General features: G+C 37.4%; 1 protein-coding gene across 1 annotated transcript in view; it reads right to left on the reverse strand.

Moving 5' to 3' along the window:
* The window catches only part of CEP128 (centrosomal protein 128), a 143,048-nt gene extending 121,599 nt beyond the window's left edge, over positions 1-21,449 (reverse strand). Inside the window, exons 1-8 of the mRNA XM_074824860.1 lie at positions 21,338-21,449; positions 16,330-16,490; positions 14,827-14,913; positions 11,303-11,429; positions 10,220-10,341; positions 7,719-7,810; positions 6,908-6,980; positions 434-550 (exon numbers count right to left, since the gene is read on the reverse strand). Coding sequence (XP_074680961.1) covers positions 434-550; positions 6,908-6,980; positions 7,719-7,810; positions 10,220-10,341; positions 11,303-11,429; positions 14,827-14,913; positions 16,330-16,476 — 765 coding nt within the window. The 5' untranslated portion in view covers positions 16,477-16,490; positions 21,338-21,449. The remainder of the gene's footprint in view (positions 1-433; positions 551-6,907; positions 6,981-7,718; positions 7,811-10,219; positions 10,342-11,302; positions 11,430-14,826; positions 14,914-16,329; positions 16,491-21,337) is intronic.
* Positions 21,450-22,269: the final 820 nt, after the last annotated feature.

Consider the following 22,269-nt stretch of genomic DNA (forward strand, 5'->3'; position numbering starts at 1 on the left):
ACTCTTTGAAAAGGAATGAAAAGCTCTCTGGCCACTACAGTGCATTTGATTGCTTGTTGAAATAACTTAAAAATAAACTGCTCACTGCAAGCAAAGTTTACATTTTAGGAAACAAAATGTTTTAGTTGAGACAAAACAGCTAATGACTTGTTTTTGTTTGTTTGGGGTTTGAGGGAGGGCATAGGGGGTGGGTTCTTTTGAAGAATATTTGTGCCAGTTACCAAAAAGGTCTAAATATAGACAAGACAATATCATGAAGAACAGAGACTGTACTTGTTATCATCTGGTCACCAAAACAAGAAGAACTGGACTGATATAGTTAAAACAATGTGCCAAAGATACGAGCACTTTTGCCAGTTGACAGGTACAGGGTCACAAATGCAGCACATTCCTAACTTAATCCTGAACACACAGGAAGTTTTAATTTGCATACCTCTTGTAATTGAAGAGACATATGTCCCAGTTGGTCCTGACGCCTTTCTACAAGCTGTCTTTCAGCACGCATTTCTTGTTCTATCTCCTGAAGTCTTCTCTCTACCCGTTCTGATACCTTCAAAAGGAAAAAAAAACACCCTGCAGGGAATTAATCCATCTTTTACCACATATTAAGATAACAACGGCAAAAAAGGTAAATAGAGTACAGGGAAGAAAGAAGAGAGAACTTTTATTTTATTAAGATGTAGAATGGTATAGAAAATAACTAGAGTTATAGCAGCAAGTACTCCAGAAGTACTCAAGCAGGGAATTGACTGTCTTGCTAGTAACATCTTCCCTTAGGTATATGCGTATTTTTCTCTACAGTGGTGGTTCTACTCAACTGCTAAATATCTCAACATCAAGCTTGGTGCAGCCTAACCTGAAACCACAATTTTGCAATACAAAAATCTTAGCTTCTCTGCCACAGGCCTGATTAACCTCTGGAGAGTCATTTCTTTCACATCTCCAGTCTGTAAAACAGACCAACGTTTGCCGCTTCCATACTCAGAAATCTGCAAGTGAAAAGTAGTAAACAAGAGCTAAGTACATGAGAATGACTGTAATAGCAAAAAATAATCACATCAGTTTAAGACTCTTCCCTAATATTTTGTAAATCCATGTACAAACTAATAAAAATAACACTAGTTATTTGTTAAAGCAATTTGGATTTTAAACACAATTCAACCTTACACTACAACATCAGAATATTTTTGCATTTCAAGCTGCTAGCAGACAGCACCCTCTTGTGGTCAGCAAATTAAATTTATGTTACAGTTGGAGATTATCAAGGAAAATGATCACCTCCTCCCAATCTTAAAACTAATTGTTTTAAGCTATCACTAGAAAGCAATATATCTATTACTGAATGGTATTTAGATAAAAAGAGAAAGACTTAAAACACCATTCAACTACTAGTTTCTGATGTATGTGGAGGGAAACAAGTTCCAATTTGTATTTTCACCATTCAGCACGCTTCTACTAGCACTAGGCATATGTGCAGATAGAAAATTTTAACGTGAGCAACACAGTTGTGTAACAAGAGAAACATAATTAAGGTTACATTTATATTCGGGCTTCACAAGTACATCAAGTTTAAAGAATGAAACAGTCTTTTTCTTTAAGAACAGAATACATCAGTTTGAAAACACTTCTTGTTTGCACAGCCAGATGAATAGTCAGCTTACAATTTGGAATTCTGTATTTTCTCTTAAAACCATCAGGAGATGTTCCAAAAACATACTGCAAAACTTGCTCTTTCATGTAAGTTATGAAAACTCTGCAGTCATAATCCAGAATAATTACTTACTAAAAACTAATGTATAAAAAAATAAGGACCATATCACAATGCTTGTATTTGGTTTGACAACTACTACTTAGTATTACTTCTAATAATTCACAAAATACTCCAGCTAACAGAAACAACAATATTATGTAGCAGGAAAAGAAAATAACACTTTGTCATTAAACTTGTTATATCTTTGCTGAAAACTGGGAAATATCTCTCATCCCTTCCTCCAGATATATCTAAAGTACACAGGTTTGTTCTGGCCATTGTTACAAGGTGAATATTTCACAGATGAAAATTCATGCACAAATAACCAGAAATGTTCCAGAAGAAAAAAAAAGTTATTTGCTCCACAAAGTAATTAATGCACCACCTAAAAACATAGTTCCCCCAACATAACATTTACCCAGTCTACGCTGGTGTAAACATCATCTCCCACAAGAATTATGTTCCCTGGTTTTATAGCCTTTCTGACCTTCCTCAGTTTGTCACAGAGCCTGTGACACACAACATTGGGGATTAAAAAAAAGAAAGAAAAATTATAAATAATTAAGCGTTAACTCATTAATTAGTGCATGCAGAAGAAACTCTGAAACTCACTTCTCTTCCTTTATCATCCTGACTCAGGACAACATTTCTACCATAAGAGTATGTATCTTGTCCTCTGGATCTTATCAAAAGCCTTAGTGTAGTCAAGTGATTCACTGAAGAACAGTGCAAAGCATACGGAGGTTCTACATAATGACATGAAACGCTAGCACTAAATTATTGCATTCACAGCACATTAGAATGTGATTTCAAGGATGCATTTTGAGCAACACAGACTACCTGAATGATAATCATGACACTAAGAGCTGTGTTTCTGCATATGGCTTTCAGGTAGCAGGAAAATCTAAGAATGGATTAGGATATCAAAAAACTCCCCCCACCACCACCACCAGTTAAACACAAAGAATAGAATGTCTTGTTTAAAACCAGGGTGAGGCTTAAATCATGCAGCTAAATATAATCTTGTGGAAGATGCTGGATGCTTAATCTACAAAAAGTAACACCCTACTTCTTGAATTTCTCTCCTGTGTTTCAGCTTTCCACTGTCACTTCCAGCGCACAAGTCCTACTGACTGAAATCTACTTCAACAGATTTTTGTTGCCTTTCTTGTTATGACCTATTTTATCAATGCAGACTTGAAACAGGAGTATTAAAATCACAAAAACAGCAAACTTCTCGCAGATGCGACTTTAAATATTGCTAAACTTTTCCCTCATGACAAACAATAATCTGTGATATATATATTACAAGTCACCTGTGCAGTGCTAAAAATCCCTATATCAGATCTTCTGAAGGACAGTTCCTTATCAGACAATAACCTTAGCTCTCAGATATCGTAACCACGTTAACTCCATGTGAGACCCATTTCACTTGATACTGCTGTCTTTTTCCACAGACACAGCCTACACTAACCTTCTAATGGCACCATCTCAATTAAGCATCAACTTAATTTGAACAAATCTGTGCTTCAGTGTAGTTGCTTTTTATGCATAAAGATCAGCTTCATGTGCTATTTGGAACATGCTTCTGTACCAGGAGATCACAAACTATCCAAGAGGGCTATCTTATATAACCATAAAGTAAGTAAACATTCTTTCAATTCTTTATAGGTCTGTATGGACATTCCTCTAGCAAACATCCAAACTCTTTTCAAGATAAAAGAAATCTCACAAAACATCTAGATAAAAAAAGATATTCTGATAGAGTTGTAGAACCTGCAGTCTTCATACCAAAACCACACATAGACTCTCAAGTACAAGACCATGAATTCTGCTTGATTTGAAACAGGCATCCAACTGTGCCTGTGTCAGCACCTCACATGTCCTCTGGTTTTTATACTGAGCTGGAAAAGGCTCCCTTTAAAGGTAAAATTAATATGCATTGATTGTGTTGTGTGGCTCTTATTCAGATTCAGCATTAAAAAGGCTCTAAGAATCATAACCTCTAATAAAAATAAATTCTAAACTAGTGTGTCAGAACACCTTAGTGACTAGACCTTTATCACCACACATCTATATAGAGGCAATTTTCAAACAGCACTGAATATACTGAACAGTACAGCTGTAAGAATTTAGATGTATGTCCCTACAGAAATGAAGGCTTAAGGACACCGAACTGAAAAGAATATTTCTACCATGAACTCATCTTGTCAAATTATTAAAATTTCAAGCTCACAGTTTATCATCAATAATCATACAATAGAATACAAATACAATGACGGCAATGTTGGAGGTGACAAACACTCCAAACAAAGTGATAAAGGCACTAAGGACAAAAGTTCCTGCACAATTGTCCATAAGAAGGTTGTGAGGGAAAAAAAGTATTTCCTCCTACCCAACTCACTTCCACCAATGAGAACTCAATTCCAAATTAAATAATCTCATTAGAAGAATTCCTAAACACAGGTACTAAAGGATCTCAAAAATTTACAATAACAGACCATAGTTTCTACGTGCACTCTAATCCCATGCTTTGCTATGCTCACCATTGGAGTTATTTTTATTCTTAACATCCATACTAAATTCCCCTCTTTTGAATTTACCTTATCTCACCCATTCTGCCAGCGTCATCAGCATAACAGTAGTTCATTAGGTGTTGAACAGGGGCAAAGAATCCACACCTACTATCAGAAAGCACATGTAAAGCAGCAGTGCAGAACGTTGCTACTGCTAAGCTTTTTCAGTAGTGCAGAATTGCCTGGATACAATGCGTGATTAAGTATGTCAGAATTCTTCAGCCTGAAGAGAAAGGGAATCCTCTGAAAAGCCTCTGAAGAAACAGAACAACCTCCTCCAATGAAAATTAGGGATGAAAAAGCAACAATAAAAAAAAAAAGGCAACGACAAGAAAGCAACCAAGCACACCAACCAAAACATACCAAACACACACACACACACTCCCCACAACTGAAAATAACAAACCACCACAAAAGTGGCAGCTCCTCTCACAACATGTAATGTGGAGACCTTCTTGCTGTAGGACAAGATGATAAAGATATGCAAATTATAACAAAGAGTTATAGTTTCAGAAAGGAAAGTTTCAGAAAAGAAATCCACAGAGGGATTACTATGTACAGAAAGTACAGAGATCAATTCCAGACCAAGAAGCTCTCAAGCCACAAGTGATTAGCCTAGTATTGTGCAGAATTATCATTAGATGCCTTTCTATTCTAATATTGTTCACTAAACATTCACTTTTTGACCATTCATCATACATGGCTAGACCTTTCCTAACTACATATTTATTCTGCAAGTTGAACCCCAGCAATTGTTTTAACCTTTCAAGGAAGACTTTGAATGAGAGGCCTTTCTTTATTCTCCCCCCTTTTCTTTTTTTCCTCTCCTCTTCCCAGTCTTCTCTTTATTTGGTCAATGTTCTTCCTAAAGATAATAATCAGCAATGAGCAGAATATTCCAGCTGAAGTCTTACTAGTCCTATACATGAAAATTATCTCATTGCAGCTTCCTGCAGCATTTGTGTCTTGCACTAAAAGAATGTCATTAAATACTTCAGCTTTCATAGCTTTATTGGATGATAATTTTGTCTCCCAGCTAAGAGACTTATTCTTCTGGTATTCCCCTTACCATTAACAGACTACAGAAGGCTTCCTTGTTACATTTCACATCTCCCAGTTTTTGTTTCTCTTAGGTCAAAAGTTGTAACATTCAATTTCAAATCTTGAAATCCTACTATAGGAGGTCACAGAGAGCTAGTTATTTCTTTCATTAATGAAAAGACAGTGGATGCCAGCATTTTGGAGGATTGAGGAGGAAGGTTTGTTTCTCTCATTCAAAGGCACTGAACAGTTGTAGTGTTGCCAGCTGTAGCAGCTATTTTTTTTTTTTTTTTTTTTTGAGAACCATATTGGTAAAAACTTAGTGAGTTTGCTAATTTTCTGGTACGTGAAAAAGGAAAAGAAATAAGTATACTGAGAAGCAGGCCACAGCAAGAAAAAAAAACAAGTTTTGCAAGTATCAAGAATTCTATCAGATAAACTTCCTACCAGGCTATTAGGAGGAAGCAGACCTAACTTTCTAACAAGACAGCCTGTTATATTTTTGTAGAAAGGCTGACAAGGCAAGTCTTCTTCCACTGATGGACTCTATCATATCAAGCATATAACTGGTACTGATAGATTATAGTCTCTTGAATTCCTGTCCAACTTCATCTAGAGTCAGGAACTTACACTGTCTGCTGGTGACAATGAGTTGTCTGTGCCAACAATATTGTTATTGGTGACAAACACATCACTAAAGCTCTTGACAGAGCATTTAGTACCAATTCATGCAATTTTAGAGCAAGATGAATCACCTATGGGAAAATAAGGACACATAACACCCGCTCTGAAAAGTCAGCATTGCTACTAATACCACATTAATACTTACATGAAGCATACACTCAAGTCTTATGCATCAAGAACTACCTACAGGATTTTCACCTCCTAACTAATGGGGAGATTCTCAACTTCTCTTGTTCCTACAGCAATACGCTGTTTGACTTCCATCTCAACAGCAGATCTCTTTCATATTTAAGTGTTATAGACTGTAGTTAGTCTGCTTCCAGCAGATACAGGAGGCAAAAAAAGACTACCATAGCTGTCCTGCCTCCTTTGTTACATTTGTCACAAAACCTTCAGAGAAGAGTGCAGCCCAAAGAGACTCCTCCCTTTATGCTGCACAGATGGTAAGGACTGAAAAGCACAGGGAGGCAGGAAGGAAGAGGAAACAGTATCATTCATCATCATAACATGGGAAAACCTTTCAAAAAGTATTCAAGTATGATAGCATTCAAACCAATGTTCAAAGTTAAAAAGCAGCTTTCTCCAAGACTGAATTTTGAAACAGAAAAATTCACTACATACACACCTGTAAAACACTCATTTTTAGTTTAAACAAGTACCTGAAATAAAAACTTGTCTTGCCGATTTCACTGTGGAAGGGTAACATTATAACAACCTACAGTAGCCTAGATAAGATCATGTTCAGATATACGTACTAATATGTAGTACTGATTACCGACACACACGCTAAACTAAAAACCCACATGCTGCTTAGATTACTAAATATAAATCATCTTTTCATGTTAGTCACACTCACCGTTTCTTGTCTTTGGGACTCGGTGAGCTTTTGAGACAATTCTTCTAGAGTCCTTCTTAATTCAGCATCAGTCCTTCAAAGAAAAATACAGGTAAGACAATATTCTACAGTGCAAAAACTAAATATCAACTGTGATAATTTTAACCAGAAACATTCTCCTGGATTTTTATCCTACTTCAATTTGTTCTACAGCCTCTAAATTCCTAGCATAATTAGAGACCAGCCTCAAGTGGAAAATTCATGATAAAAAGCATTTCCTTTCCTCAAGTGAAGATAACAGAGCATCTAGTTTGAAAGGCTAGGTATCAGGTCAACAAGTACAAAATTATGAACACATCTACACAGTCCTTTTGAACACTACTTGTTCCTACTAGGAATTAGCAGATTAATTCCTGCTATTGCTATTAGACAAAGCACCATACGTTGAGACAGTATGTACTTTAAAAAAACATTATGGCCTGCATGAGAGCTTGCCCTCAAAAGACTCCAGTACCAAGAACAAATAAGGAGCAAAGTTGTAATAAAAGAAATTCACAAGTCCTTGTCATTTTTTCCATATATTAAAAAAAGTGGGGAAAAGACACAGGTACTATACAGATCAGAATTGATGGGTGTTATTTACATGTATAAATACTGCACAAGATGACATGGAACAAGACGTTCATAACACTACTTTCATCTACATGATGTGCAATCCCCCACTCTCCCCAAAAATTTTTTTTAAATACAATAAAGGAGTTTAAGAATTATTTAGAAGCATAACAATTATTTTTCACGCTATTCTTCACATGGAGTTATATTCTGTTTGTACCGATTTCTTCTTGAAAGCTCCCGACTGATGTCATCTCCTAGGCGAACTTGTTCACTACTGAGATCTCGAAGAGACTGATGGAAAGAATGCAGCTGTAAATTAAAGTACACAAATTAAGCCAAGGCTTAAGAATCCTTTTTTCTGTGATATTCCAAAAATATGTATATACATATACATACACACTTTTTAAAATAAAGCAGATAAAAATAACCTACAAAAAAATTCCATGAATTGCAGATGAGCCTGGATGAGTGGACAAGGCTTGCATGCTTCTATTTCAATCAACCCTTCACAACACTTGCTCACTGAAGTTTAATTTTCAGTATATTATTTACTAAATCAAGTTTCCCAACTATGAGTTTTTTTCTATGATTCATAGCAATTACCTGACACTGCACCATCTTTTTAATCTAATGCAAAGCAAGCTGAAAGACCTGCACAGATGAAGTCAGGAGAGACACATTTTCTGCTAATAAATGCTAGTATAAACGAAACAAAGTTCTGCCCAGCTATATATATTACTATAAAAAGATGGCATGTGAAATTGGAAGTGACCAAGCAGAACACTATGACGTATTGAAGAACTACCAAAGCACTGAGGAAAGCTATTTTACCTTGCCCAAGACTTCACATACTCTACTAGAATGCTTTTTTCAGAGCTTGGGGAAAAAAAAAAAAACAATAACTGAACGATCAAAAACAAAACACACATCTATTTTATTCTGTAAAACCTCCCATTTTCCCCATTCATCAGGCCCCTAATTTATAGTCAAAGTTTTTAAGGGAGCAAATAAAAAAAAGTAATAGATCATTTATTCCTCATGGGATAAAAACTGACCATTAATCCATTCTAATCCAACCTACTGCTGTCAACAGCTCAGTGGCCAGGACCATCATAATGAAAAACTCTGGTTTATAATATCCCTTTGCTCTATGCCCAAGACTTAAACCTGGATCTTCCACAGGCCAGCTGACTGCCCTCAACATTCAGACACAGACACTACCATCTCCCCTGTGTGACTAACCAGAATTTTCAACCTGACCCAAGAGACTTTGAAAAACACAGCATATTTTCAGAATGTATCAGTCTAAGGAGAGAGACTCAAATGTGTTAAAAGCCCATTCAGCTGGAAAATTACCTTTAGCTAGAAGCAGCCAGAATGGGAATAAAGGGACTGTGGTTACAGAAAGCAGAAAAAGCCACAGCTTTAGTTAAGCAGTACTGTTTTATCTCTGCCCCAATTTCTACCTATGGTCATGATCAATGACTACTTCTAGTTCATCATTCCTCAAAGCACTACACTCTTCTTACAAAATAGTTAATGATTGAGTAAAGCCATATTTCATTCACTGAAAACCAAGAATAAGGAATAAACCAGCAATTATAATCAAATTAGGAAAAAAGCTATTTGCTTACATAGTTACTTAATATAAACTAGGAATTGCAGAAACTCACTTGAATAAAATTTCTAACATATTTCTAGAATATTTAGAAGTAGTCTAAAATAGTTCCAAACTTTTTGGAAGCTTAGGAGGAAAGATTTCCCTATAACACTATTTCCTTCCGAGGATTATGTTCCACACTAACCTTGCGGGATGAAGGAATGGGGGGGAGAAGTAGACCAAAAGGACAATGAAACAGGGTTAAACAGGAATTTCTGTAGCACTCAGACTTCCCAAAAAGTCAACTGAGAGAATGTATTGTGGTTAAGTTTAAAATTAATTATTTGGAAATTGGGACTGATTTAATAAAGTCAACATGAACACCTTACAATCAGCTGCTTTAATATTAGTCACTGTCCTGGACAAACTAGTCCACACAGAAGGATTCACTCAAGCAGGTCTAGCCACTCTGAAAGAGCAAAAACAGGTACTGAAATCTCCTCTCTATCTGTAGGATATAGAAAGCCTATGATCTTATCCATTGAAGTAATTTATTTTTTCTGAAGAGTCTACAAGTTAAAGGGTATGAAAATTACCAGTGCCATACACATCCTCTCCTCCTCACATCATCTGCCTGAGGTATGGGGTCAAATTATCCCACTCACAGGTCAGACCTAGAATTAAGATGGAGAACTAGCTGACTCAAAATCAAGCCAGGCTACACTGAAGTAAACAGCAAAACCACTAACACCCCGTGCCATTAACTAAAGCAGAACAATCCCCTTTATAGCCACACTGGATTCCATCACGTAGGTGAACATTAATCACCTATTCAGAGATTATTTTTCTCATACACAGCCTAAAAAGTACTGAGATTATTTTCATACATTCCTTTTGATATCACTACATCTTTTTCTCTATAATGACAGATTTGCGTAAAATTTCGTGACACTGAGGTGACTGCCTAATGAAGAATGGCACATAATACCGAAAGCACACTTCATAGCTGAAACATTCTTAGCTGCATCATCAGAATAACCTTATTTGATATTAAAGCGAAGAGCCTGGTGACCACATATTGCCTATTTGGGGAAGCAACTCCCATTAGTGCTCTGTACCTGGTCCAAATTATCTGCCTCATTGACAAATCGAACACTTGCAGATCTAGACCTTCGATGTTTATTGCCCTGTGAGTCTCCATAATCCCTGAGAGGAGAAGTAGGCAGGAAGTGGCGGTTCCCTTTATGAGATAAGAGATAAAAAAATAAGTAGGAAGACAAAACTTCGTATGGGAAATTTTTCATTTTGCTTCATGAAAAGCAAGTGTTTCATCTTGTCGATATCCTTATAGGCCACATTACAGACAAAACAATTACTAAAGTTACATAAAATGCACAGGTATACTTCTTGTTTAGCTCTTCCCAGGGTTGTTCGTCAATTTAAATATTTCTGGAATACACATATGTGATGGGTAAGAAAGAGGTTCCCTTTGTTCCTCCAAGGAATAGGTAGTTTTTTCCTCAAATTTTATTTGCCCAAGCAACAGTTTTTCCTCCACCTGGATCTATTATAGCTTCAAACTACTGTACTTCACAGCTTTTACATTAGAAAAATTAAAGTTTTGGAGTTTTCTACTAAAATACATTAACTGGTACTTGTAGGAGGAATACTCCTTCCAAATACACTTTTTCCCAAAATATAATGAATTTTCAGAGAGATGTACAAGAGAAAACTACTTTTCCGTAGGTTATACATTGGTTCAGTTTTTCCTTTTCCACTAAACCTTACATAATTTCATCCACACACACATAACCTTATGCATTTAAAATTTAACTTTCCTTTTTGCTGTAAAGCAAGCTTCAGAAGCTACAATATCTTTTGGATTTAGCTTTAACTTGTATGTGCCTACAACTCATGTAGTGGACAAGGAATTTTCTCTACTGAAAGAATCCATGTTTCCTTTAGATGTCTCAGTATATCAGCAGAAAAGACTATGTAACAGAAGGCTGTAAGAATTTACCAAATAAACAACCGCATAACTTAACGCAGGTCTCCCAAATTTCTAAATTTAATTTATTTTAAATAATCAGTGCCAACTTTTCACACCACTCTCTTTACACATTATTCTTCTTAATTTCCTTTTTCTGTACAACAGCTCTATCATATAATTTAAGCATACTCAGGCACCTTAAGTATTTTACCTGACACTCCTTCACCATCCAGATCACTAGGGTATAAGCTGGAGAGAGAAGCACTTCTTATTCCAGAGTTTCGGGTTAATCGTTGGCTCCTTAACTGACCTATAGATTGTTCCAGTGTTTCTTTTAACTGCAGAAAAATTACAGTTTACTGAAATATGAACACAGACTGATTAAAAAAATACGTGCATGTAAAATATTTTTTTTAAAAAGTCATTAAGAAAATCAAAACTATTTTTAAACCAAGTATAGCTATGAATTAATAACAGTTTTTCCTCAATAACTTGTATGTCGTATTCCCATAACTATAGTAAAACATGTTTCCAACATTGGCAGCTTCAAATATCAAGTCTCTTGAAACTGTGGTGCAACAAAGCAGGAAAACTCAAAAGAAAAGTATGTCTCCTACAGCCAAAATAAGATCTATTTGCCAGCAATGGTCAATAGCAGCTCTGCAAAATCCAGAAAACAAACTTGAAATATTTTTTTAATTGGAATTTCTTTACCAGCCCTACCTGGACTCAATTTGACATACAGCTATCATATTTCACTAAGCAGCTTTACATCAAGCCCTACCTTTAGTAGTAGATTGCATTTGCTAACTTTGGTTCTTAGCCACTTGCTTTTCTCAAATCTTTATTTGACAATCCACAAAACATAAGTTTCTAAAGGTTGACCTTTCCTCTCCCTAACAGAAGTTTGTACACAATGATTAAATTGCTGCTTTATTCTTGCAGAATTATACACACTGTATTGGATCTTTGGGCAGCATTTTCTTCTCAAAGCAGAAAACACTACTTTAAATCTTTTATGAATCTTTCAATGCTTGTTTAGTTTCTTTTTAAAGTATTATGTTTTCATTATATGGTATTATTAAAACAACTTCATTATCACTAAGAAACTCTCAAACCAAAAACCTTAAGGATTTCTTAATGCTTTCTCAAAAAGACAGAGGCTACTTGAAGGAAAAAGATACAATAATGCATGTATGTAACAAAATATCACTTTTGTATTAAAAAAGCTAAGACTTAAAAAAAATAATGAAAATGCCAGTGGATCAAAGAAAGAAGAGCAATAACTCAATTTTCAAATCTAACTTGACTCTGTCAAAGACTTATCTTGCATCTTTAATAGGGCAAGAAAAGCCAAACCAAGCTACACAGCACACATTTTCATCTTTTCTACATGAAACCAGACAACTGCGTTGGTTTTTTTGTTTTTTTTAAACAAAGAACCATGACAGTGTCCAGAATTAACAACCTTACACTTCAGTCTGTTTCTTTAGAACAGAACAATGGCCAAAATGTTGTTTAAAATTTTTGAGTTATAATGTACATTATCAACATTTTTATATTTTAAGGTATTTGTATTCTCTTAAAAAACAATTCAGTTATTAAAAGAATGAAGAAAGGCTAGTGACACTAGAACAGAGATATTAAAAAACACAGCTTTGAATAGAATACCCTTAATATTCACCAATCTGAATTCCATTCCTCAACATCTCATCTATAAGGTGTTTAAATCCCATCAGAACAGTGCCTAGTGTTTTGGTGCTTTCCCATTTCTTCTTTCTTTTGTTTTTATTTTTATTTTTTAATTTATTTAAAGAGAAAAATATCAGTGCCATCAGAAAAAAATAAATTAAAAACCCCTCTCTCAAAGGCTAATTACTTTTAAACCTCTCCAAAGACTCACATGAGCAAAAAAACCACGCCAAAACATTCTCGCCTCCCTCTCTCTCCCTTCTCCCCACACCAAAATGCAGAATGGAACCCTTTCTCTACTATTCTTGTCCTCCAGGAGGAGAAAACAAACAAACAAAAAAAAACAACAACAAAAAAACCCACCACGCAGCCCAATCATGAAGTCAGCAGCGGAACAGGAGAATAACCTTGGTCTGGAGCACAAAGAGAATACAATGTTCCCACCACTAGCAACAGTGAAAATGTTCTGAGTAGCAAAACTTTCTCACCCTGTAAGTTATGTAGCAAGTTTTGCACTAATTCTCAAGCAGACACCAGGCACCTCAAAGTGCGGTAGTGAGACTAATTTATAAATTAGAGTGGAAAACAGCTCCTCAGCAGTCCAATAGTCACCAATTAATAAATGCAAATGTTATACAATGGTCTGAAGAAAGACTTTAAGGAAAAGATCACAAAGAATTCAAGTTGGATGTTACAATATTCAGCATAACTGACAGAACCTAAACACATGTCCCATTTGGAGCAAAATATTCTTAGATAAACAATCTTTAATATGGTAGAAACACTTGACTATCATTGTGAAAAAAACACCATCACATCACCATCCAAATGAGAAATTTATTCAAGTTTTTCTTAAATATTATAGAAGGAAAACAGATTCACTACTTCCTGATCCCAGCTGCTTCTTCCCACATACCAAATACATACAACATGTATTCTATGCAAGTGTAAACTTCTGCTTCAGAAAGGGAACAGGAACTCAGAAAAACATGCTATCTTTACTAATAAGGCGGACTTTACTACTTAAAGCTCAAGCAGGAGATGGTTAGTCTCTACATTTCTTCTCCACTTGAACCATAATCAAAAGCCACCTAGCATGACTAAAAATGGACATTAAGTCAAAACTAAATTTGAGTAATGTCTCACTCACCTTGATGTTTCCTAACAGAAAATCTTTCCAGAACAATGATGTTGAACTACTATCAGCATTTGTTAAAAACAGACAACCTTAAATGGTTCCACAAATTCAATACCTAAGTAGAGCTTATAAAGACAGAAACAGCATTCAAACAGAAAAAAAAAAAATAATTGAGGCATATAACATCCCCAATTACTTCCATACAGAGCTTGTGCATACTGTTTTAGAAAGCAAGCTGCCTGAAGAAAACAAGCCTGCTACATATTTGTTTTACCTCTTTCTCTCTACCCTCACATGCAATATTCCTACATCTCAAATGCATGTTTCAAGGCAGCACTGACTGCAGTTTGTTTGTTACCAAGTTATAAACCTCTCTTGTCCTACCAGCACTAATTTGTTTTACTTTCTCTGTCTAGTGACCTGTTTTCAAACTTGTAGAAGCTTGATATTTATGAGAATTTCACCCTTTCTGTAATTTAGAGAAAGCTGGTCAACAGATTCAGAAACTGTTATAGAATGACAAGAAAAAAACCCTACACCAATATGATTAGTCTCATTCCCTGCTGTAATTCAGCTTTTATCTTATCGCTTAATTCATGCAAAAGGAACATGTTCCCCAATACTCTGTTTCAGCTATGCACCTTGTACTTGGCATAGTATCATAATACAACAATCTATTTGATGCTTATAAACAGTATAAAGTAACAAAGTTACAAAACCTGACAGAGTTTCATTATATAACATATTACTATAGTTTGATTTAGATTGCTCAAATAAATACGAAAAGTTTCTGTTGACATCTAGTTAACTCTTGATATATTCAGTCGATTACTACCAAGTTTTCAGCTATGAATGCTATTAGCAGAAAAGATTTAAGAAGTTAAGATAAACTGAAAGTTGCTCACAGTTGTTATCGCTTCGGTTTGTTCCTTGTTGTACTCTCTGTATTGTCCTAGCAAGTGGTCAACATGTCTTAGATTTCTGTTGGTATCCTTAAAAAAAATTTTGAGAAGAAGAAAAGTCAAAACAGAAACCTCCCCAATGAAACGTTACTCTTGTCTTTATTATTCTTGGTTTGTAAGAGCAAATTGATAACACAAGTGCTTTTTAAAGCGTCTAAGTATTCAAAATCGTATTCAAGTAGCCAGAATCTGAAGAGGTATAGGGAAGGAGGAAAAAAAAAAAAAGCAAACACAAAAACACACGCTATCATTTACAGTACAACAGTAAGGCCTCAGCTTCAAATAAAAAGTTTTAGAAGTTTCTGCCACTCTGCAGAAAATTGTTTTTAATCCAAAAATCTTATCATTACCTTCCTGTTAAAAAGAATTAAGTTAACTGAGGAATAACAAATTTTTGAAGATCAATACATCAGGTCAGATCTCCGCACAAGCACTCTCTGACCAGATGAAGAGCTGGATCAGATGGCAGAGCTGCTGAAAAGCAGTCCGCCAAAAGAAATTAGTTTAAAATCAGAATTTCAGAAGAGCAACTAGGAAGAGGTTAGACAGAAACAGGACAATACCAAGGAACCCCTTTTAAAAAATAATCAGATTACATTCTTAACTCATCTCTTTTCTAGCTTGATGACTATTTTCCAGCTGAGAAGTTTTGAAGCTTAAATTCAGCTTTCCATATAGATTTTTCTCTTCTCACATATTAAAAAGAAAAAAATAATATTGCTGGCCAAACAATACTTCAACACAAATGATAATGTGTAAACCCACCCACTCTAGGCGTTCAGAACTGTCAGCTAGAGAAGAATGGGAATGACTTCTCAAGGAATAAATGGTGTCAGGATAGCTAAATGTCTCCTCTCACTTGCAAAACAGATTCAGAGATTTCCTCCACTGCCTCCACTGAGGCAGCAGGAATTAGATGAACACTTCTTCCTGCTTGGGTATGGATCTCTTACAAGTTTACAAATACTGCTTCTCACTGTACTGTTTCACACCTAGAAAAATATCTTAATTGTAAGTTCTATCATGAGAGAATTGACTGCCTACATATTTACTTTATCAGGAATTAGGAAATTTTACACAGTACAAAACAACAAAGATGGGGCTGGAACTTTGTGCTACAAAATGTAACGCCTCTTGTGAGAATCTGACAATGTTTATTTGTCATTATTCAGTTTGCTAACTTTATAAACAGTATTACCAAACACATAATTGTTTCTAACAACATTATATTACTGTCTGAAGTAATGGCTGTATAAAAGTGTAACAAGCCACATACTTTCAGATCAAAGGTAATATGATCAATTTCACAAAACCTTTTTGGTTTGCACAGAAAGCAATGTTTCCCATCAGTACAGTGTTTTCCACAACTTCAGAAATGAAAATTTGACCCCACGTTACAGAAATGCAGAGTCTATAAATACTTTAAAACCATATTTTGTAAACAACCTGTAAAGTGCTTGCTAAAGTATGGATCTTCTCTGTAACTTCTTCAGCACCATAGTTCCAAGCTCTGTTGTGGGATGCTCTCAAAGGTGGCCGCCTTCCTATTTGACCCCTAAGAAAGTTGTCTGAATCACTGGATGTATCTGCCATTAGTATCTTGAAACCTAGGCAGGAAGACCAGAAAAAGTAATGAATGTTAAATCCTAATTGCAACTGAACAGTCTCTGACTTCCACCACATTCCCAAAGCAACTTCATGGACTCAGACTAGGTTTACATTAGCCTTCCTGGTTCAGGTCAGCAGGATGTACTTTTGAAGCAGATCTTCCAGGTGCTCCTCAGTTACTATGTTTGTTCACATGAAGCAGTGCCAAGACACAAGAGGCAAAGCCCATTACGAGAGAACTAATCAAAAGATGCACACTCACTACTTCTAAATGTTCAGGACCATAACCCAGAGCAAAGTCTCCCCCCTCCAAAACAGCAGGGACATCAGAGCTTTATCAAGTGTTCTGGTCTGCAAACCATTCCCCTTTGCCTCACGCCAGCTGCTAAGCTATATTCAGATTGGCCAGGGCCAACTATGACAAATAACCCAAGAATACTTAACTGTCTGAAGCAAGTCTAAGAATCAGTATCTTAATGATTCAAGGAGAATTGAAGATATTATGGAAGATGGTAAATACAGTGTCTTTAAAAGAAGAGAAAGGAAAGAAAGCTGTGGCCAAGACATTATAGACTAATCAATTTAAATATGTGGAAAAAAATGAAATAGACTATTTGAAGTTTCCAACAAAAGATCTGTTCTCAAAAAAAAAAGCAAGCAATGTATTCATTGATATCAAATCAATTGACCTGGTAATGAGCAACTAAATTTTTTAGATAGTTAAATTTGTCCACAGAAGCAGTAAAGGTCACTTTTTTTTTTTTAACCTTGCACACACAACATTCACAAAAGTAATCTAAAGGAACATTAACTATATTAAGCTTTCCTAAAATGGAAGCAAAACTGAGTATCAGAACTCATAGAGCCATTAACAGAAATTGTGTCAAATTGGAGAGAGGTATCAAGTGAGAACCTAGAGTGAATCCACTGTATATTTTCATTAAATGACCTGATAACATAATATAATATGTTTATTAAGCTCGCAGCTGACACTGCTGGTCCAACTGGACAAATACAGCAAGGAAAACAGAAGTTGTTAAGAGAAAGAATATGATTCAACAATGTCATGTTCTAGAAAGAAAAAGCTAACATCATACGAGGTGTAAAAATAAGGGTAATATTGTAAATTGTGAAATATTATTTCTTTTATCGTCATAACCCAGATGACTATGTTGATGCTGGGGCAATTCACTTGACTAGATTTCAAAAATTACTTGAGGCAGAAGAAATAGGGCTTGCAAGAAAAAAAAATGGGGATTGCTGAGTCTCAAGAATGGCAAGGTAGAAGAGGGAAAATAGGGTAACAATTATCAGACGTGGGAAAAGAAATTATTAAAAGCTACAGACAGCTATGACCAGTGTAGTAAAGTCACACAGTCACTGACTAAAATTACAACCCTCTAAGGTTAGATAGAAATTTTTTCTTAAACTATTACACACTGCAGCAGTTTGCCTAAAAGTCACAGAATCACCACATTAAGATCTGTGTTAACAGCACCTGTTGGGAGAGACAGTCTGAGCCTGCTATGGGGAAGAGGAAATAGATTGGCAAACTCTTGAAGTCCCTTTGGTCCTGTAGTCAACACAAAAAAAGCCACAGTAAAGCTGTCATTCTTCTAGCCATTAGAGCTGAAGTTTCCCAAAGAAACCATGGATGAGGTTCAATTCTTATATTGTATTTTACAGAGAGGAAACTTGATGTTTTTCCAGAACCTTACATTTAATTTTTAAAAGGTTGTAAATTTGCATCCCCCAGACTTGGATAGAAACCTTTCAAACACGAAAGAAGAACAAATCAACATACCCAGTCTGTGCTCAAGTGCACCAATATTCTTTACATTTTCTGAAGTGATCAGAATCCCCTTATCTCACTAAAACACATTTTTATTGCCAGGACCAGAATTCACTATTCCAGTGCCCCTCACTCTAGTCAGCTGAAATGAAGTCTAAATGAGACTGAGAAAACATAAACACTGCGCACTGGGAAAGAGGAAATATAGGATATTTTCAAAGGCAGAGAAAAATAAAATAAATAAAACACCGGTAGAAACAGCAACATGGAATAATATTCATTTTTGCCATAATTCAGTACAAAAAAAACCCACCAAAAAACAAACAGCCTACTCTGTCCTGCACATTACTACATCAAGCTGTATTTTCCCCTTGATCTTTACTAGAACCTCATATGGACATCAGCAACATCCATATTCCAGCACACAGACTACAGGTGTCACTGATAAGCATGAAATGAGACTTCTCAAACAAGTTTGGCACCACCTGTTCTAGAGTAATTTTGAATTCCTTCTATAACTGCAGTGTCAGTTCTCTGAGCTAAGACGTTTCTGATCTTACCAAGCAGGACAAGAAGCACAATCACTCAAAACCTAATATGCAACTGATTCAGTGATCAATTTCCTCCAAGCTTAACAAGGGTTTTCAGTTTCAAAGCATTTTGTGAAAATACCTTTAAGACACTAAGTAAAGGGAACACCCTATTAATGGCCATACTAAGAATTAAGCACAAGATCAGCCTTATTAGGGATCAGAAACTCAGCCCTAAGATGATAATCCACAGGAATCTAGTCCTCATCTAATCATGGACCAGCATATTTTGTCTGTTGTCATTCTTACAGTCACAATGCACAGTAAACAATCACAAGTCATAGTAAATGTTGTTTTGACAATTTAGATTCTTCAGAACTCCATTCACAGTTTCATAGGAAGAGAATTATCTTTTCCTTCCAAACTGGGCAGAAAAATATGTTAGATTTACTCTATATGTAGAATACTGCACAGAAGTACCCAATGAGAGCTAGAAAACTAACCTTACATTATGCAATTCATATAGCTTGTCTGAGAGTCAAACAGCTCCAAGTGAAAGATTAGGATTAACTCTTAATTCTTAATTCACATTTCTTTCTAGAAGTTGAGAGCCTAAAAATAACATCATGACATTATCAGTTTCACATTAGTGAAAGAGGGCTTTCTGAGGATGCATGAGTAGACAGAGAAATTAAGAACAATGAGACATGTAAGAACATTCAAATAGAAAGTGTTTTAACTCATTTCCAGACGAAATGGCATAAACCAGCAGAATTCCAAAGGTTAGTTATTGCATCTAAGCTGCTGGGAACTAAATTCTTAAAAAATTCTCAAACTCTTTTGAGAGTGGGCCCCTGAATATGGCCCTACATATACCTCTAGTTAAACAAGTACGGCAACTTGTAATGTCACAAAAAGAGATAGGCACTGATAGAAATTAATGAAAAACGGCAGTTGACTTATGTGCTGAAAACATCGTCTTGAGAAGTGTCTCAATCCAAACTACTGAAAAGCTATGGCACTGGAGAAAACAAAAGGGAAATTAAGATTTTCAGCAGAAAAGATTAATGAGTTTGTTTTCAGCTCTCCAAAAATAGACTTATTAAGATAAATATTGGCCAAAGCACTGAAGAAAGGCTCATAACAAGGTAAGCATAAAAGAAAATGCTAGACAAAAGGAGGGCATTTTGACTGAAGAAACCCTTCTATTTATGGCTAAGTAGTTCCTCTTTGTTCTCAGGAGCTGCCTAAGAGAAACCATAAGCACTTTTAAGTTGAAGTTTTGTTTCATATAAAGCAACATCCTCATCTTTAAAGGAATTACAGAAGTTTCACTTTAGATTAATAAAAAAAAAAACACAAAGAAGGAGAAATTTGTACAAATATTCTGTATGCACATTTGCCTATTAATTTAAACAAAAAAGAAAAGCTACTATCACTTTTTCCAAAAACTTAGTCTGATTTCTGCACATGATCACACAACCTACTTGACAGTGAGAATCATTTGTCTTTTACTGCTTTTTAGTCTACCTAAACAGATTATAACCTTTCTTGCACTGAGGAAAGACATTAATGCTCCGTATTTTCCTTCCCTGTAGAAAACAGGGCATTTCAGTTTCACTGATGACTATCCTGTTAAGAGATCTGCAGAGTAAAGCAAACATGAAGTACAGCTGACAGTGTCAACAGCAAGTTCTCCAGCTCAAGTAAGCAAAAGATGAATTCAGTACACACAAGCTGGTTACTTCTCAAGTATTTTTATTTGTTTAGCTCCATGCAGACTGATCCATCACTAGGTAACTAACTTAGTACTAAAGGCACGTTTGAAGCCTTTCAGTTAAGGCTGTGCATGATAAAAAAATTCTATAGCCATTCCAGAAAGGAACAACGTGACACCTGAAAGGCCCTTTCCTTCAGTGCTTCTAATTTTCAAAAAGCCAGGAAGGTGATCCAACACAGTGACGTTTAACCATCATGCTTTCAGGCACCAGTACTACATTTTATTGTCAACTTGTGACACCGTGTTCCCAGCACTCTTCAGCACCACGACACAGAAAACGGTCCTTCCTACTGTTCGCAGCAAGTAAGCTCAACTCATGCCCTCTGCGAATCCTCCTCCCGCCGCGCACGTATCGACGCTTACTAACACCTCTCAGGGCCTCCGGGATCTTTTGTCCAGGACAGGACCCTGAAAGCCCCGGGGCAGCGGGACAACCCCCGAAATGGGCCGAGCACGCCGACGGCCGGGCCTCCGCCAGGCCCGCGGGCCGCCCCGGCTGCCGCCGCGGTTCGCGAGGAGCCCCGCGGCCGCCGCAGCCCGCGCCACCCAGCGCCGTTCACCTCAGCGCCCGCCCTCCCGCGGCGCCCCGCACCCAGCCAGCTCCGAGCGGCAGCGCAGCCCCTTCCCGCACGCCGCTCCGGCCGCAGCCCTCCCCGCAGAGCAGCCGCGGGAGGACGCCCCACCTCCCCGGGGCGAAGCCGACCCCCTCCCCGGGCACGCCCAACAGCCCCCCGCACTCCTCACCCCGCCGCTATGGCAACTTGAACTAGCCGCCCTGCCACCAGCTGCCCCAGCCGCCTTCCGGGCGCCGGGCTCCCCCGCAAGGCTCTGCGGGACAGGTAGTCCGCCGGCGGCAGGCCCGCCGCGGGAAAGCACGCAGGAGGACTTCAACTCCCAAGAGACTTTGCGGCGGCGAGGCCGAGCCGAGTCGAGCCGAGCCCCGTGCGCGCCCGCCCGCAGGATCGGTAACGGCAAACCCCGCCCCGCCCCGCCCCGCAGCCGTTGGTCTGGCGGAGGCCACGGCGGCGGGGGTGAGTTGCCTACTTACGCTGCTCTTTATAAAAGCTTGTAAAAGGTAAACCCTCACAAAATACACGTTGGCGTTTATAAACACTACAGATAAGTAAACGTGAAGAGCAGAAACAAAAGCGGTTGCCCTGGCAAAGCACGTGTTCTGAGGAGACGGGGCACCGGGCGGATCCGCTGGGAAAAGGAGTGTGTGAGGCGCTTTAAGCAGTTGTTTCTTACAAGGGAGACATCTCCATTCCTGTTTCACAACTGTATCTGTTGCCTTTGTGTGCAGTGAAAACGTCCAGATATTACAGTCTGCTACACTGACTGGCCATGAAGAGAGAAAAGGGATGAAGAGTGCCGTCAGCAAGCGCAGGAAATGTCACCTGCGCCTCTGAAACATGGGCAGAACTTGCAGTAGTCCTAAAATCACTGGAATACTTGACAATCACCTGTCAGTGAGCACTCAAGCCCAAGGTTAACACAGCAGGTTGTATTTTTTAATACAGATATGTCTGTATCGCCTCTGGGGTCCACTCCAGGGAGTGGTCATTGGCCTTTGAGCGCAGTAATAAAGCATGGCTCACAATCCATACCGCCTACTTCGTTCCAAACCCGCAGGCCTGTTTCACTTACTCACCCACAAGTCTCTAGTGCAGCAGGCA

The sequence above is a fragment of the Strix aluco genome, chromosome 4 (genome assembly GCF_031877795.1).
Source record: "Strix aluco isolate bStrAlu1 chromosome 4, bStrAlu1.hap1, whole genome shotgun sequence".
Taxonomy (NCBI): Eukaryota; Metazoa; Chordata; class Aves; order Strigiformes; family Strigidae; genus Strix; species Strix aluco.